We start from the raw sequence: 19,505 nt of genomic DNA on the forward strand, positions 1-19,505 counted from the left end.
TAATTTTGTATGATCCTAATATTTTTTTACATGAAACTTTTCATTTGTTCTGAACTAAAGTCTAAGCATCATCCAAACTGAATATTTAAAACGATTTAGTGAAAGAGCCTAGGAAAAACCGGAAGTGTCACGGTGTAATCGTAAGCAGATGACTGCAGATCTTTAATTATTTACTTTGTAAGCTTACAGTTCATGAGTTACATACCGATGTGATTATTTCTCTCACAGAACGGGTATATATTCAAGGTATGATTTTCTTGTGTTTGTGCATTATTATGATTATAATAATTTCGGAACTTGGCACAATCGTTGTCAGGCATTGTCAGGTCGTCATTCATTGAATTGTATGTCAATTGACTTGTGTCTTGTGATTAGGCAAAATAAAAAATAAACATGTTTCACGTCCCCTCCCGCTTCCTTTTTGAGGTTTCCTCAAATATATTTTTATTTTTTGAAATGCAGTTATAACTTTTCAAAAAATATGTCTAGGAAGTTGGAATGCTTTCTATAGCCTTGTTAAGATACAAATCATACAAGAAACATTTTAGGAAGGTTTTGTGATCATTGGAGGGGGTGTAACTCTCAGAACAACAAATAAAAAAGGGCCTCCTTCTTTTTCCAGGCATTATTGTATACGCTAAAACAGCTCTAAGTATGGGTATTTATACCAATTTTGCGATAAAAATAGAAAATAAAAAGCCCCCCTCCTTTTTTTTTTGAAAACCGGACGTGAAACATGTTTTATTTTTTACTTGGCCTTATTGTCTTGATTGATAATTTGATTGGCCACAAATTTGGCCCCCATTCATGTTTTTTTCAACAAATCTTCCTACACTTTGTACAGGAGTCAACCGTTGTTAATCCATGATGAATCCATGCAAGTTTGTACCATAGCGTATACGCGGACGCAAGCGCGATGTATATACATTCGTTAGGCGCCAAGGCGGTATAAAATTAATATTTTGGTTCTCGTCCAGAGGATTTTCATGAATTGAAAATCAGCATTGTCAGTAGTTTTCGGTCTTTTCCAACAGTGCTCGAGGAAACGATGAGGCACTTTTTTTTTTTTTCCCCAAATGTGAGATTCTGAGGATAAACCCCTAGAGTACCACAAAAAAGACTTGGAAGTGATCCTTGTTCTCTAATAAACTTATTTATATGTATGAAAAATTCATAGATCATTCCAAAGTCTAAAATAATTGAAATCTCTAAAAAAAAAAAAAAATCTGACAAATCCCAGAAATTGAGGAGGGAGGGCGAGAACCAAAACATTAATTTTATATGGCCTTACGCGTGAGCACGCAAATTGAAATTAGTCATGCCTGGAACTTGTGTTCGCACACACAAGTTTACGTTAATACCGGTAGTTGAATTCCATATGTTTGTGGAGGTAGTGGCTACATGTAAACATTGCCACTATTCCATGAAATAATCCTTTGAAAAGTAACATTTGTAATAGACTCCTAGAAATTGAAAACATAAAAAGACCCTAAGTAGATTACAATGGTTTTTTTGTTGGTGTAGATATGTAAAAAGAGCAAAATGACCCCAAACTGCAATAAATGACATTTTTTGGTAATGCCCTATTCCATAGAATTGCATAGATCTGCAAGCATATGTGACCCCTCAGCACAACTGAGCCCTGAAGTCGCCAATCATCATTTTTGAGATATTCAACCAAAATATTCTGCTTGAAATTAGCTTTAAAATGATGTACAGGGTGGGCCATTAAAAAGTTCACACTTTTTTGATGGCTTATTTCTCAAAAGTGCAAACACATATTGAAATAAGTTGAACATAACCTCTATGTCTGGACTGTCATTGCTGAAAAGGGCATTAACATCCATGGTCTAATTACAAAATGGCGGCCATTTGAAGCAGGGGGGTCAAAAACCACTTTGCACACACGTAAGTCAAATGGAGCGGATGATCACGCGATATATGGTGGTCGCTGGTTCACACCACAATGGATTAGGAACAAAGGAAGAAAAATAACAGTACGCATGAAAGTTCTGTCAATATTTCTCTTGTAAATTAACCATATTTAAATAAATATTTCTTTTTCAAACAGAATATGTAGCCTTCCAGTTGAACAGAATATGTAACAGTAGCTTTAAATAATCTGCGCAGTTAACTTTTGTTTGCAGTCGCATTCTAGATAATGTGCATAATTTTATACGGGAGTCTTCATGATGGTTATGGCCACGTGTTTTGAACTCGCCACCCTTAGCGTTACATCACAAATATTATGAATTATTACACCAATCAAGTTTCAAATTAGAAATCTCCACAACTATCAACCCTAAACTAGCAAATGTATACATTTTTGGAAAGCTGAAGGCATAAGCAATTTAAATATACACATTTCAACTCATTGTACAGGGTGACCTTGAAGTTATACAGGGTGGAAAAAAAAAATCCAAATAAAAAATGGGTCACTTAATGCATTGCTTATTACTAACTTGCAGTTATAAACTGAAAGTAAACAACATTGATTTGGTTAGAGGTTAGGGGGAGCCCACTGATTTTGGAAGAAAAAAAATCACAGCTGTTTGGTAATATCGGAATACAGGGTGTCCCAAAATATGTTCAAATTTTTTTACAATTCAACATATTTTGAACTGAAACATTTTACCCCTAGCCCATACAAAAAAAGTAAGTCCATATTTAGATTCCTCATCAAATTTCATCTCAGAAAATGTAAACTTTGACTATGATAGGATAAGTAATTAAAAATTTAGGGCAACTTTTAGATTTTGAAGACATCCGCATTGCTACTACAGTGTTTAATATGAAAACAGGTAGTTTTGCACATGAAAGTTTGCATTTCATAGACTAAACCAATCATAAAGAGTTCAAAATGATTAAAAACAATTAGCAGAATAAATAATCTTTCAAAAGAGCTCTTAACCATGTCTGTAGCCCATATGGATGCAAAGATATGATCAGTTGATTCAATGCGCACACACAAAATCTTTATTTCCATAGACTTTGCACATACCGCCACCGCCCCCGGGGCACTCACATTTGTCAGCTATCTGGTATGTGCCGTGGCGGCGACCCCCTTTTTCAGAGCCGCTGGCGTTCCCTAGACCCCTGAATTCATTGATTGCCGCTCTGATGACTCAATTTTTTTTCTAGCCGTTCGCTAGACTCACAGAATTCATCATCTCCGCTCTCATTGACAATAGATTGGCATGTTTTCCACGCTACGTTTACAAGCCCAAAATCTCGGCCCAAAAGCTACTTTTGCAGCCCAAAAACTTCCTTCAATGGGAATTTTCCATCATTTTCTTCCCCATTAATAACACATTGTAAGGAATAAGGTGAATTTTGGGCTCCTTTTTAGGCAACACTGGACCAGTTTTGTGATTGTTTTCAAAATGTAAACATCACTCGAGGCCATGACATTGAAAATCATCGGACTTTTTCGGCTGATGGTGACATGAACATTTTGATGAATTGAGACCATCATTGGGAATAAAACTGGAAGTAAATATTATGACTATAGTACCTCAAATATGTACACTTCATTGGCTGGTCCGAATAGTGAATTTAGAAGTGATTTTCGATCTATCAGCCTGGTGGAAAGACTGCCGAATTCTGCACACTTGACATTTATGGCTCGATCCATTCACATAAAACTATGAATTATAATGTTTTTCTTTGCGGCAATCTCAGGTTTGCTTGTAGTAGGCCTACTGCTGCTATAATTATTCAGTAGGTGAGAAAGTAGGCCAGTACAGGGAATTTAGGCTATTTGTCATTTTCTTATGATCTGGATGTTATAGACTAGTACAAGTTTAGTCCGAATAATCAGACCCAGAACAAAATATTAATTTCTGACATGATCGTGTTCTGGTAAGTACAAGTCATACCTAGAATATTTTCTCAATTTGAATTTTATCCTTTCCAGATGATCCACCCAAAAATAAAAATCATCGTATAGAATAGATCCCTGTAGGCTCCCTACTAAGGGAGCGATCGTTATTTATGGCAGGGAGGTAATGGGAAAATTTAGGGGGAACACAAGTTTTTTTAGTCTTTGGACTTTGAGGGGGGAACCTGAAATTTTTAGTTGAACCAGGAGGGGCGGGATTGTGAAGTTTTAAATGGAGAAATTGGGAAAACAAGGGGAACGCGGAAATTTTGAGCGGACGCGAGGGGGGAACGCGAAAATTTTTGTTGTTTCCAAACGCCCATCCCCACCCTGCCGTAAATAACGATCGGTCCCTAATCTGGATTCAAGTGTGATGCAGACATTCTGCTTGGAATGATCCAGGTCCAGATGTTGAGATACATTTAATTTATTTTTTATCCCGATATAGGCCTACTTAATTCGATGCACAATTTTTGACAAGAATCGAAATCGATTTTTTCGAAAATCTGTGGCAAAAATGCAACAAAAAAAAAATTGAAAATTACCCTGGATCAGTTCTCGAGACCCCCATTGGCGGCTGATCAGTTCCCAAGACCCCCTTTTTGACCGCCAATCAGTTCCCTAGACCCTCCCTATTTGACGGGCGATCAGTTCCCTAGACCTCGAGTTCGAAACTGGCGGTGGCACACCCCTACCCAAAAAAAATGTGAGTGCCCCCCCCCGGGCACCGCCTCATCCGCCACCGCCTCATCCCCCACCTCGGTCATTCTGAACTCAAACAACTCTAACTCCACTATCTTAGCTGATAAACAATTCTCCTTTGGGAGGTCTTTTAGGGCACACATGTAGCTACAACATGACACCAAACTCACTTCAATACCTTTTGTTTAAGCAGAGATATAACAATTTGAACGAGTCTCGATTTGGAAAAGCGTAACAACACCACCATTTTTGGGTGGCGAGTTCAAAACGCGTGGCCTTATTGCACTATAACATAAATCTTATATAGAGATATACATTTTGTAACAAGATAAATTTATAAATAGGTGTCAGGAATGTCTCTCCTTCTCTTCGGAAATTATTTCTTCATATAGACACATGTAAACCGTAGCAGTGCTTCAATGGAAACGAGTTATTTGTCTCAAATTGTCATGAAATTAAAAATATTGCACTAGAAAAGTAAGAATACAAGTAAAATCATATTTGACTCTGATAAAAATAGTTCTGTTCTTCATTACTGCTTATCATGGTTCCATAAAGTCACGTATTTATGCATGCCACAGTGAAAATGCTTCTGTCTTTAAAGCTGTTCTTATCGTCCTTCAACGTGGCCTCCTTGCTCGCGAATACAAATCATCGCACAATCGTACATATGGTGAACTGCTCTTGAAGTAACCCTGGTGCGTCGGATCCTTGTGAACGCATCTGTAATACATCTCCTCAGCTCCCGCAAATTCCTTGGCGGACCTTCGGCATACACAGACGCCTTGACATCACCCCAAAGCCAGAAGTCCAAAGGTGTCAGATCAGGACTCCTCGGAGGCCACTCCACATGATGTCCAAGGCCGACAACACGATGCGGAAACAACTCCTGCAATCTGTCTCAGCGATAAGACGGTGGGCTGGCGCTCCGTCTTGAAAGAACCACGCCCTGCGGATGGCCCCGTTCGCTTGCTGTCCAAATATTTGGACCAGTTGAGGCTCTAGTTGATCATTGATTATGTCGAGGTAAGCGTTTCCATTTATGTTCTGGTCAGCGAATATCGGTCCTATCAACCGGTTGTTTCCTGTGACGGCTGCGAGAACACTAACTGCGTTTGTCACGTGGAGCGTTAAAAGCAAAGTCTCTCGGAGGATTGCCTTTCGGTGCATACATCCGTACGTTTTGAGAAGAGACAGACCCGTCCATTTGAAAGTTTGCCTCGTCAACAACAACAGCGGTATCAAGAAAGCGTCGTGCGCTGTTAACTAACCATTTACAAAACTGAAGTCGCCGATTTGGATCTCCTGGTTGCAGTCCATGACGCTTAAGGATCTTGTAAGGGTGCCATTCGATATCATGAGTGATGATTCGTCTGAACGTTGTCCTTGGAATATGGGGACAATTGTTCCGTCGAGTACTCAATCTTGGGTTAGCTTGCAAATCCCTTCTAACATCGGCAATGTGATTGGCTGATCTTCCTGTTCGTGGTCTCCCACTGTTAGATTTGTTCCGATTGAGAACAGTTCCATGTAAGTGAAACTTTTGTTTAATATTATAGATGTGTCGGCGACTAGGAAGTCTGGTATTCGGAAACTGGTTTGGCCATGCATTCAGGACAGAACGCACCTTTCCGGTTCTTGAAATTTCCTCCTCGATGAAAATTTGTTCCTCCTTTGTAAACTGCCGCATTTTGAACAGCAAGAATCACCTCAAAGTACTTACACGGGTATCTCTAACATGAATGACAAGAACGCACGCAAGGCATTTTAAATTTGAAGTTCCTCCAAAACTAGTGTATTTGTTATGTAAATGAGCATGTCCAATCATCCTTTTGTGTCAATTTCACAGGTGAATGATTTTCAAACAGTAAACAACTCATACACGCATGAGTCCGATGACCCCGGCAATGACACTCAAGTAAATGCATATAGAGTCATCAAACTTTTTTAAAACTTGCTTAAGCCTAAAAACTTAATATGCATGATCATTGTCTATAGTCTTACGTGTGTGCAAAGTGGTTTTTGACTTCTCTGCTTTAAATGGTCGCCATTTTGTAATTAGACCATGGATGTTAATGCCCTTTTCAGCAATGACAGTCCAGACATAGAGGTTTACAAATATGTTCAACTTATTTCAATATGTGTTTTCATTTCTGAGAAATAAGCCATCGAAAAAGTGTGAACTTAATGGCCCACCCTGTATATCATATGTCTATAGTACTTGACATGTAAGTAGTGAAAAATCAATAAAACAGTCAATAAATCCTTTGTTTCCTATTGTTTATTGTTAAGTTCGATGGAGCATATCTCAATAGTGGCAGTTGTGGAGGATGGTCATCACATACATTGTATATGCCTCTAAATGAGTGTTTAAAAAAAAAAGATATGAAAGGGAGATACCCTTCACAAAAATGTAAATTTGAAGCTTGAGCAAGTGTTAATTAATTAAACTTAATTAAAACTTAAACTTAAATGCCCGGGGGGGGGGGGAGCACTCACATAAATGGTCTGTACGCATGCGTGACCAGGCAAGGCAAGTTACGCGAGTGACACATTTAGGGTCTAAAAAACACTGATTTTCAAGAATACATGTAAGGGTAGTTTTCTGAAACTGAACAACTTGTTTCTAGAGGTAGGCCTACCTTTCAAATTTTACATTTTTTCATTTTTACTAGCCAAAAAACTCATCAGGGGGGTAAATTTTATGTTAAATTACCTTTTTAAAGGCCTAAATTTGCTGGTAGTGTAAAACTCGTTTACGGGGTGTTTAAAGAAAATTTGGTCACGCATGCGTACACTATCATACTTGAGTGGCCCGCCTGGGAGAAAATGTGCCCCCACACATGTACACATTCTTAGAAAGCTGGCTATGCCTGTGTTAGGTATGATCATCAAATTTTCAAGTAGGATATTTCACATTGAAATTGTTTTGTTTAGAAAGGTAATTTAACTTAAAAAATGAGGGGTCAACCATGTCTGTAGGGACAAAAATTAGCAAAGTTATGGGCAAATGTATTTTTTCCAAATTCTGTGACCATCAATGACAGAACCTTACAATGAATTACTTGCAACTGTACAAAAAAGCAAGTACCGGGTACAATTTTTCAGCACGGCAATCCATTTTACAGAAAATAGATTTTATTTGAAAAAAAATTACTATCACTGTATGATAACTTCTGTATCAAGGTATACCAAACGACACTTTTTGACTTTCTACGTAAAGTTTCTGGTGTCCAAATTTCAAATTGTTGTATTTTCCTCTGGGGATTACACAGTTAAGCATTTCTGTGGTCACAAGTAGGAGTAGAAGGAGGCCCTCTATAATAAACAATGTGGGCATACCTAACTCTGTAAATTGTGACAGTTGATACTTACCTTTACTGTGCCTGTGGATACACTCCAAATTATATTTGTTCTTTTTATTTATTTCAGTTGAAACAAAACCTAGTGTCGCCATCCAACACATGACGATGAATTGTAGCTGATGATAGCCAAATATATATGACTTCATAATGTTGACAATGGAAAGAACTTGGATCACAGTGATTTTACTATGTTTCTGCCTTGATTTGTATTTAGCAGTACCAGCTAAAACAAAACCACCTATGCCTAAAACACCTGCTCTTCTAAAAGGTGAAGCTACTTCACCCAATACACCCACAAACAAGAAAGTAACTGAACCTGTAGAAAGAACTCCTAGCAAACCTCCAGATCTTGTCACAGGTCTGCCTACTGAACCACCGCCCAACTTGATATCAGTGCCTACAACAGCTATTAATAGGACTACAGCTAATTATACTAGTCCATCTGTCAACTCATCAGCACCTAATGATACACAATCAGTTACTACTCAACTGGCACCTGTACCTACAAACAATACAAGAACAGTAAGTCACTTCATGCGTACCATCATATGTGACACGATCTGATCCATGTAGGCTAAAGGTGGAAATTTGAGATATAGGCAAAAGTATTGAGTATTTACAATAAAATACGTCATAAGAAAATAGACATCACCACACTTTAGAACTTAACAACCAAGTATGCTAGATGTTTGTTGTTTTCAGTATGATAGCTTTGTATAAGGTAATAATTACCTCCTTTGGCCTCCATAGACCAGATCGTGTCACATAAACAGTGGTGGTGCCAGGGGGAAATATTCCCAGTCAGAACTTTTGCCACCCCCACCCCCCCAGTTGCCTCCCCAGTAAAAACCCAAAATTACAAAAAAAATCCACTTTTTTCTGCAATATTGCGCAAAATTTGTTGCTTTTGCCCCCTCCTGGAATTCACAATCCCCCTGCCCCGCTGCTTATTTATATATGAAAGGGGAAGTTAAATGTTTTCTATTCTTTATTGATCCCCCTATAGCAACATTACATGGAAGAGTCTGGCCCAATCGCCTATGAAAGAGAGATGGGCACTCCAATCACTGTTTCAGGATCGTCTCCTTTATTTTTTTTTACTTATTATTATTACTAACGGGATGCCCACGCACTGCATGGGCCACTGCTCCTAAGCTCCTGCTAGCTGAGTAAATGGGAGCTTCAGCAATCACTACAATGGGAAGAATCACTGAGCGAACATGTGACATAATACATGTATATTTTTGTTTATGTATGGTATGGTAATTTCATCATTCCCCACACTCCTACACACACCAAGATAAAAGTGATTTAAGATCAAGAAAAATATAAAAGAATATACTACTGTCAGCATGAAGACTTAAATTTTAATGAAAAATTAGTTTTTTACATCATTTGTCAGATACTTGATACTAAAGTAGCTCAAACAACTTCCAACATGTTGTCATCTCTGTAGATTACTTCAATAAAGTTTACTAATATTGTTCTTATTATTTAATGGCATCTATATAGAGTGCTGCTGTTGTGCCTGTGGAAAATGGAGCTATACTAACAACTGCTGCACCAGGAACTCAACCTTTGGCACCAGAACAACCCCAAAGCGAACAACCTCCTCCATCACCAGCACTGTCAACAGCACCAGCTCAAATACCTACAACACTAGTACCAGAACATTCAACCTTGCCTACAGTGGCAACAACAACGACAACAACAAAGACAACAACACTGCCAACAACAACAAAGACAACAACAGTGCCAACAACAACAAAGACAACAACACTACCAACAACAACAAAGACAACAACTTTGCCAACAACAACAAAGACAACAACACTACCAACAACACCAAAGACAACAACACTACCAACATCAACAAAGACAACAACACTACCAACAACAACAAAGACAACAACAGTACCAAAAACAACAAAGACAACAACACTACCAACAACAAAGACAACAACACTGCCAACAACAATAAAGACAACAATGCTACTGCCAACAACAAAGACCAAAACACTTCTAAAAACAACAAAGAAAACAACCCTACCAACAACACTATTACTAACAAAAAAACCAACCAAAAGGAAAGAAGAAACTAAGCCTGTACCAACCAAACCACAAACTCAGGATCCACCAAGTAAAGGTAATAATTGAAAATATTTGATAAAATTGGCTTTATCATGGGGGGGTCTTAAATTATTCTTTGATGGGGTGTGCTACCCGAGTTTCAAAAGTCTACCTTAAAGGCTGCTAAATTATGTTCTTATCAAGTTCACATATATTGGGGGGCAAGAAGTGGGAACATATATGAGATATTTGATATTTGACCTTATTTACTCATATATCAATGTGATTTTGAACCGGGGACCTTGTGCACAAGACACGGTGCGCTAACCGACTGCGCCACAGAATCTTCCATATCAAAATACAAAAATTTAAAAGTTATATACGTGCGGGAGTCTCTTCAACAGTTAGTGTGGTTCGCTCTTTCCTCACAAACAATGTTTGTGTGAATGAATGACGCGAAACCAAACTAGCTGTTGAGGAGACTTATTAATTATTGTGATTTCTACAGGGCTTTCTACCCAGAAATCCAAAGCGGTATACGGTACCATAATTATTATTATAAGCCTCCTTTTGCACGATTTCTCAGGAAATATGTCGACTTGGAGCGTCAAATTTCAGGATGATAATGAGAAAAATATTATCTATTGTGTGATACCAAAAACTTATGAACAATGAAATAAATCGGGGGGATGATGTTGTCGATGGGGTCACGGACCTTTAAAAAGTCGAAAAATGTCTGTTATCATAGACTACATTAGTTTGTACATTAAAAACAACCTGTAACATGGTGCATTTCCCTCCACAGGTTGATCATATTAGGGTACACAATTGTTGGTATATAATTAAACAGATGTGCAGATGTCAGCTCATCACTGCCTTTGCAGAATTAAAAGATGGCCGCATTAGCCAAGACAGTGTAATGGTGAATAATAGAACAATTTTAAAAGTTTATTGCTGACCCTTGCTAATGATAATTTACATAATTATGTTTCCACTATTCTTACAGCTGAAACAGACAATTGGAATAAGTTAAAGCATCTAGGAATGAGTGTAAGTATTGAAAATGCAGGCAGGGAGATAACATATAGTCTTTGTTTGAGAGGGATAACCACCACAGTAATAGACAAAATCATGCCCACCTCAGTCCACCCTATAGTTTGATAAGCTTGTATATTGGCCTTATAACATCGCGGATCAATATCAATATATAATATTTCAAGAACTCTCTTGTGACACCTCGTCAGAAGCATCACAAATTATCAATTCAAGTTATATACTTTGTCTACTTTCTTTAACATGCAAAATATAGACCAGACAGGACAACTATATCACTCCTAACGTGGGCCTACTTTTCAGCGAAGTGATAAAAGCCTAACAATTCTCGCTGATTACGAGCTGATCAAACTATATATAACCAATATTGTAACAGCTCCGTAAAATTAAGATTTATTTTTTTCTTCTTCACAAATGTTATTTTTTTCTGACAGATATGTCCCCTTTTCATTTTGTGCCGAACAAATGAGGTAAAACAAAGAAACTCGCTATTTAATTCTATCGCCATGTGTATCAGTTACTTGGTTGTCACTGCAGGTTGATTAGCTTGATGTGGAATATTTAAAAAATCACATTCCCCCCTTGATAGGGGGAGAGGGATGGAGAGAGAAGGGAAGAGGATATATGCAGGCTTCAAAATAGAAGTCAAGTAAACTTCTCGGGGAACAGCCCCCTGAGACACCCCCTGCATTGGTTGCACCATGGCTTCGAAACTACACATTTGCTAATCAATATACATTTGTAGTCTGGCCACAGAAATAAATTGCAATTAAAAGGCAACTGATACCAGTCACAGCAAACATGAAATGTCTTGAAAAAAATGACAATGCAATAAGAAGGAAGGTTTATTTATAATTATTATAGGTAGTGGCAGCGCTACAGGGGCAAGGGAGCATTCCCCATATTTTTTCTTACCCCAGTTTGCCCCCCACTTATGAGGCAAACCTCCCCAAATTACGTAAATTTCCTCTTTTTGCAACAATTTTGCACAAAATATGTTGATTCTGCCCCCCTGAAATTCACTTCCCCCCTAATTCCCCCCTCCCCAAAAAAATCTTGGTGCTGCCAATGATTATAGGTGAGGTTACCTTGCATCACCCTGGCCGTTACCACATATTTCTCGCTCCACATTACCTTGTTAACCTTTTGTCAGTAGAAAACACACTGTAACAGATGATAATAAGATAACATTGTTTGTTTTAAAACAGGAAAGAGTTGCTTATAAATGCTTGTTTTGACTATTTGTAACTCTATTTCACATTATTTCCAATTCTAATTCAGAATGGCTTTGCATCAAAAGTGCTATTTCCTGTTGCCTTAGGTATCTTAGGAGCTGTGCTCATTGTTTGCATAGTAAAGGGGGTGCGATCATTTAGCAAGAAGAATAGAAACAGAAGCAGAAGAAATCAGGTAATACAAATTAAAGAAATTGAATAAGCAAGTGAGATTAGACAAAATATGAATCAAATTCTAGACTCGGCAATGATTTTTCAGTTGCGACCCATTCGCTGGGTCTTCATCAGAATTGACTGATGGTTTGGTCACATAATGGTAATCGCCGACAAAGTTGTTTCATGGTGGGGTCCCAGGTGTGCGACAGCAGGAAACAGAGACCTCCCTTCTTGTCTCTGCACAATCTGATGAAGACCCGGCGTACAGGTCTCAACGTTACTGAAAAATCATTGGTTCATAGTTTGTCTATTCTCTACTACAGGATGACTCAAAATATTGATAATCTTGTAAGCAAGTGAGATGGTACATGCCTTTGATAGGTGTGTTTATAAAAATCTGTAAAAATCATTTCTAGCTTGTTTTACAGGGATTCGTAGAATGAGGAACTATGTGGGTAACCATTATAAACAAGGTTAGAAACAGTAAAGTGTGGGAAAAGGGTGGTCTACAGCCCAGGGGGAGGGGTTACTAAAGTTTGGTTTGTATATGGGTGTGCTGTTGAGAATTTGAAACTTGACCCATCCATCACCAATTTAACAAGAAATTTTGGATCCATGGCTATAGCAAAAGTCAAATTTTCCTAAAACTTTTGAACATTTTGGCTGCAGGTAAGCAAAATTAGGCTATATTTTGGGAACAATTGGGAACACTTTGAAAAAAAATTACCAATCTATATACCAAAATCGGCCTAGAAAAGGGGCCATTGGTGTACCAAATGACCAAAAATGTGACCCATGTATGTCGCACATCCTTGTATGTTAATTTTGTACTGAGCACCCTCTTGGGGTCCATAGCAAACATATTGGGCTATTCCATTACAATCCACACTACCCATGTGGAAGACTTTGGAAATATCTGCCACAGAGGGAGTTTGAATTTCAAATGGAATGAGCACATTATGCAGCTCCATTTGAATTCCATACGCCCTCTGAGAAAGATTCAACCTTGATCTTCCACAAAGGGAGGATGAGTTTCAAATTAATGTGTTAATTCCATTTGAAATTCACACTCCCACTGTGGAAGATATTTCCAAAATCTGCCACAGGGGGAGTGTGGATTTTAAATGGAATAGCCCATTTGCAAGTTCCTTCAAGGGTGGAAACATGAAAATATCCTAATTTGTTGACTCAATTTCTTAAAAAACTCAACCAGGTGTCTATACTTACTGTCAACCCTGTTTCCTGTTTTATAGATGGATGATCTTACTAGTATGGATCAAGTACTATTATTGGGAGATTCTTCAGAAGATGAATTCTAACAACACCAGTTATCGTTGCTGTTGAAACCTTGCAACTCTCAAATTTTTGGAAAAAGACTTTTTGTATTCATTTGTTGTTACAGTCATTATGCAAATTGTATTAATGTTTTATTTGGATCAGCCAATCAGAAAGCAGGAAAGTTTTACTACATGTATTACAAAACCTGGTATGTTTTTAATGAGGTTTTGAAACTACACACAGGGTTCTCGCAGTCCTTGAATTTGAAAACGCTTTTTCAAGGCCTTGAAAGTCCTGGAAATTTGGAATTTTACCTAAAGTATAATTTTGACAAATATTGGGGAGTGGAGAGGAGCTGTCACTTTCTTTAATATGTGCCGCATGGAGAGCCAGATCATGATTTTTGTGTTGTGGTAAGTCCTTGAAAATCATGCTTTTGGTCCTTGAAAGTTCTTGAAAAGTCCTTGAATTTTAAAGGCTTCAAGTTGCAGGAACCCTGTTAACACATTTCATACATTGACCATGTGCCATGTGCACAGCCACGTGTGCATCATGATTTGATGAAATGAATGTAGTTATGGTTAAGTATTATCAATTTCTTTATCATTGTAACTATACTATAAATTCATAGTTTCTGTCAAGACTTTGTAACTCCAAATTATTTTGGAAATTAATTATTGTATTCATTCCTCCTGCAAAATTTTGGGGTTATGTGGTTTTGACAGAAGAGTGATGTTATGTGATGCATATTACACAGTACTGCTGATATGTTCTGAAATACATTGCAGCATGAGATGATGATTTTCAACTGATTTTGTTGAATCTTTGATACAATATGTATGGATATGTTGTCCATATGATAAGATATGCACAGGGTGTCCCAGAATGATCTGTACCAGGCAAATTGTTTTAGCTATGAATATCATTGCTAATGGTCATATTGTGTGTAGATAGAACTTCTACATACATAAATAGATTTTAAACATTGGTTGTTTCTGATAGAAATTAAAGGATATTTTGTAAAAATGGCTGAAACAATCTATTTTGAAAGTCTGTATTAAAAATCACCATGTTCAGAACAAAGTTATTTTGAAAGGGTATGCAGGTATTTTTGATTGTTTGTGATATTTTACGAAGCAATCCTTGTATACGGAGTAAAGGATTTGTTTGGATTGAGTGCCGGTCAGTGCCCTACATGTAATACTATCCTTTCTTTGGTGGTAGTTCTGAACACAATTATTGTGTGAGGTTCATCATTTCAAATGTTGGCAGATTGATCTGCTGGTAGTGGTATAGAGAAGATGGTTTGTCCTTTTGTGGTTTATGTCCATAGTATATTAGCGAACGTAGGCTACATGAAAGTGAAGATGATATTTGCAGCAAAATTCTCTTGAGAAAGTTATAAATATTGTAATATGGATATTTGTGGGTAATAATTGGGGTAAAAATCACATCAGAAATGCATTTTTCAACCTAAACATCTGAAATTGGTTCTATAATTATGTAGAATTAGTCATCGTATCCAAATCTACCTCTGTGCCAAATTTGATGCTTTTCCTCACAACTATTTTACAATATGCACACCATACAGTAGCAACAGCAGCCGAATGATGATGATAAAGGATGCACATCTTTGAGAAAATAAAATGATCCAATTTCAGTAAATTTTCAACAATATTATTTATCACGTAAGATATTTTAATGAAATTAACAGAATAGATAGATTACATGTGTAGCATTGCAACACATGTTTTAAATTTTAGAACACATCTGATCCAATGTTTTTCTAAGTCAGTGGAGATTGAGAACATGGTATAGATCATGCTGGGACACCCTGTATTATGATGCACCGATTTTACCAAGTGTGTTTTAATATTTGAAATTTGTATAAGGCAAATAATATATTTCAGCTAGAGAATTGGATCAGAGAAGGATATACCTCATATTGTTGCCTTCATTCGGGTTTGAAGAAATACTAATCATGCTAATGTAAAATCGAATTGTGTAAATGAGGCATTCATTATCTTTTGTACTAAATGTGAAATTTCTGTAGTAAAATAAATAGATTTTATCTTTATATACCCGGTAACTAATAACTAATAATAATATATAAAAAATAAAGATATACAGGGTGCGTGCAGCCACCTCTATTTCAAATTCAAGGACTTTTCAAGGACTTTCAAGTACCCAAAAATTAATTTCAAGTACCTTTGAACGGAACGACCCAGAGATAGGTGTGTGTAAAAAAGTAGAAAAATACCCAGTGGTCTAGTCGCAGCAGCCCAGTGCATATTACCTGCCAACTTTTGAAAACTAGAAATAGGGACACTTATGAAGCAGAGTGAGCGTAGCGCCACGACTACGGCCGGGCCCCCAAGCCAAAGTCAGAGGGTAAAAAGAACATTTCAAAGCTCCTGGCTTGTTCTACACTTTTAATAAAAAGTGCTTCCTTCTTCCAGAAAACATGCTTTAAAGTTTCGAGTTTCCTATACTTTTATGCACAAGAGACACTCTTAAAAAATGTTTTTTTGGCTTTATTACATGACCAATATGGCTTACGTTGATATATGTGAAGCAGAAAAATAAAACAATAATTAACCATTTGTGCTTGCATCCACTGCCTCCCCACCCCACCAACTGGCACCCCATCCTGGGCCTTGGTGGTCAGTGTGCTTTTGGTTAAAATTTCAGGACGACAAACATTTTAGCAGATTTAGCACCCCAAAAGAGACCATTTTTGACATAAAAACCTGTTTTGGACTTTTTTTGAAAAAATGCTTCCTTCATCCTAAAAAAAGTGGTTTTAAATATTCACTTTCCTATACTTTTGTACATGAGAGACATTCTTCAAAGTGTTTTCTTGGCCTAATAATATGGCCTACATGATTGAAATTGATATATATAATGCACAATATAAAAACAATGATTCATCAAATTTTTGACCCCCACCCCTCTTCGGGTATGTGGGAGGGGGCCCACATGGGAGGGGGGTACTAATGAATGTGCCTGAAGAATACATTTTATGATTAAGAGTAATTTGTAAAATTCGGTATGTTAAACCAGAGTGACTACAAATTGGGACTAAAATAGTAGGCCTATCCCAAAGGAAATACATAGGCCTACACACACTCACTCACCCCCACCCAACCTCCCCCACCCCCACCCCACCCCCATGTTCACAACGACGGCTACACAAAGCCAAAGGATACAGCTAAAAGGTTCATATCAAACCTTTGACCGAAGTTTGTTTCCATTTAGACTTAAACATGACTTGATATTAGAGTATACATATAGGCCTATACATCATCAGCATCATCAGTCCAGCATCATCTCAAATGTCATCGTTCATTAATGCACATGACATACTTCTTACTTGGGTAATATTCATTGAGGAAAAAGAGATGAGTTTTTGAACGAAAAACCGACATAATCATATGACATGCTGGTCCGATAATGGACTAAAATTCATCAATTTTGGGCATGAAAAGGTGTTCTCAATAAGATAAAAATTTGACCACATGCATGCTAAATGGGTACCTTTATCTAGTCGAGTCATCCAGTCAGGGTTCTAAGGAATTTTCATTTTAAAATTGGAAATATATGAGTCCAAAAAGAGTTAATGTGTATATATAGCCTACAAAATGAAAAATATATAGGCCTACAAGATAGATTTATTAATTCCAAACTTCTTTTCTTATTTATTTGTAACATAATTTTTTATTGTTTCAGCACATTTTTTCTTTAAGGACTTTCCATAAATTTCAAGGACTTTTCAACAAAATTCCAGGACTTTCAAGGCCTTGAAAAGGCATTTTGATTTTCAAGTACTTTCAAGCACTTTTTTGGCTTTTCAAGGTTCTGCACGCACCCTGGATATATTAGGCCTAAAAAATTGTTTGATTGGCGTCACGCAAAAAAAATTAGGGAAGCTCAGTCAGCATTTCTTTATTTTTTCTTTATTTTTTTTAGACACGCTTTTTAAGCTGTAAATTGCGTATGATAAAGGCCTGAGAACTTGTTTTTCTTTCTTTTTTTTAATTTTTAATTTTTGGCAACAAGAAAAAGAATTGCCTATTTTTAGGGTCGGTCGGGTTACGACAATCAAACAATTTTTTAGGCCTTATTACTGGCAAATTGAAAACAATAAGTATGAGCTTGTACGTCAGTATGGAAAACACGCAAAACATAATACTCTAACCTTACGTCATGCCACGGTCACCGTGTAATCCCCATGGCATTTTCATCTGCTTCATTCCATAGTGGTGTAAGGTGACCTTACCCTGGGGACCTTATGCCACTGTGGAATGAAGCGAGGTGAAAGGCCAGTATGATATGCCGCATTATTGTAATGTTTTTCATTTTGCCAATATTTCTTTTGTTTACTTTGATAAAATGTGTATAAAAAGTGCAGTGGCGTAGCGTCATAGGGCACGGGGCACATGCCCCCCCCCCAATCGATCTGATCTAGGAAAATTGCCGAAAAATGGCTTGTGCCCCCCAATCAGACTCGGTGCCCACCAATCATGGTCAGTGCCCCCCAATGTGATGACCCACGCTAGGCCACGGAAACAGTGGCGTAAGGTGGATATGACACTATGGAAAACACAAAATTGCACTCTGTAACCATATTATATGCAAAATTTAATTATTAATTAATTAACTAATTTTTGCTTCTGCCAATTTTCAAAAAAATGATTTTAAAAAAAATCGCCTTACGCTACTATGGAATGAAGCCGATGCTATAACCGCATTGTGTGGAGCTATTAATATCTGTAATAATTTACACTGCCTTGTTTCAAATTATAAGTGTTAGGATTGGGTTTTGGTTTTGGTCACATGGCTTCCTTTTGTCCTACCCAAACTCATGATGGATCACTAATGCCTTTGTCTGTACCCTTTGTAATCAGGCCGGGAAAAAATAGGGAACTCGGGAACCTGGTTCCCAGGAAATTTTGTGATTTGGGGGGACATTTTCAAGTTCTAAATAAAGAAATACATAAGAAATAGTGGGAAATCTCAACTATGTTCCCGGGAAATTGTGCACTTTTTACTTTTTCCAGCCGTGCCTTTGTTACAAACTAAAAACGTGTAGACGGCAGTTTCGGTTTTGATTTCAATGTCTTTTATAATCTTGTGATCACAGACTCTCTTGGTCTGAAGCCACTTTATCTTAGAAGATAAAAGAAGTCTTTAAATTTGGCAGTGCAATATCTAAGAGCTAAGAAATCGAACAGGTCCATCGATCTACATTTCAATGTGTGGCCTAGATTTTCAAATAATCATAGACATTATTTCAATGTGAAAGAATGAGACCAGCAAAATATTTGCTCCCAAGAATACAAAAGATTATAATATAGACAGTGAGGTTACCCATCTATTCATGATGCATATCCCGTGTGGGATCATTTGGATTGGTGAAGTGTGAAGCTATAGGGCCTAATATGATTTCCGATAGTTGACTTTAATAAGTTATTTATTGCACAAAAGAAATGAGAATTTATGTTTAATTTATATTTTATCACCTTGTCATTTATATACTTGTTTTGTATTTTTAATTTACATTTTAATATCCTTAGAAGTACTGTATTGTGATTGTGTAATTTTATAGCAATGCGACCTCAGAGAGGACTAGCTCAAGGAAAGAGAAACAGATGTGGGAGAGAGGCAATTGGAAGAGGGAAGGGAGGGGACAGTGGAGTGCAGTAGTGTGTTGGGGTGAGGAGAGAGTAAAGTGTAATCAAGTCAGCGCCATCATCATAGCTTATG

The 19,505-nt window shown here is 37.3% G+C and overlaps 1 protein-coding gene across 2 annotated transcripts; it reads left to right on the top strand.

The window, feature by feature from the left end:
• Nucleotides 1-16: 16 nt before the first annotated feature.
• LOC140153385 (uncharacterized) lies at nt 17-14,845 on the top strand. Of its 2 annotated transcripts, none has more exons than XM_072176126.1 (6): nt 17-140; nt 8,015-8,469; nt 9,460-10,093; nt 11,024-11,067; nt 12,352-12,480; nt 13,715-14,845. In XM_072176126.1, the coding sequence occupies exons 2-6, from the start codon at nt 8,095-8,097 to the stop codon at nt 13,778-13,780; spliced, it is 1,248 nt and encodes a 415-aa protein (XP_072032227.1). In that variant the 5' UTR covers nt 17-140; nt 8,015-8,094; the 3' UTR covers nt 13,781-14,845. The 2 variants fall into 2 exon arrangements, with proteins under 2 accessions (XP_072032227.1, XP_072032226.1); XM_072176125.1 differs by lacking the exon at nt 17-140 and adding an exon at nt 196-246.
• The last annotated feature ends 4,660 nt before the right edge of the window (nt 14,846-19,505 follow it).

This window comes from Amphiura filiformis, chromosome 5, assembly GCF_039555335.1.
Source record: "Amphiura filiformis chromosome 5, Afil_fr2py, whole genome shotgun sequence".
Lineage (NCBI taxonomy): Eukaryota > Metazoa > Echinodermata > Ophiuroidea > Amphilepidida > Amphiuridae > Amphiura > Amphiura filiformis.

Coding starts and splice junctions, on each gene's coding strand:
- LOC140153385 (XM_072176126.1), top strand. CDS start 8,095: ATGTTGACAATGGAAAGAACTTGGATCACAGTGATTTTACTATGTTTC. Junction 10,094..11,023: donor TCAGGATCCACCAAGTAAAG/GTAATAATTGAA, acceptor CTATTCTTACAG/CTGAAACAGACAATTGGAAT. Junction 12,481..13,714: donor ACAGAAGCAGAAGAAATCAG/GTAATACAAATT, acceptor CCTGTTTTATAG/ATGGATGATCTTACTAGTAT.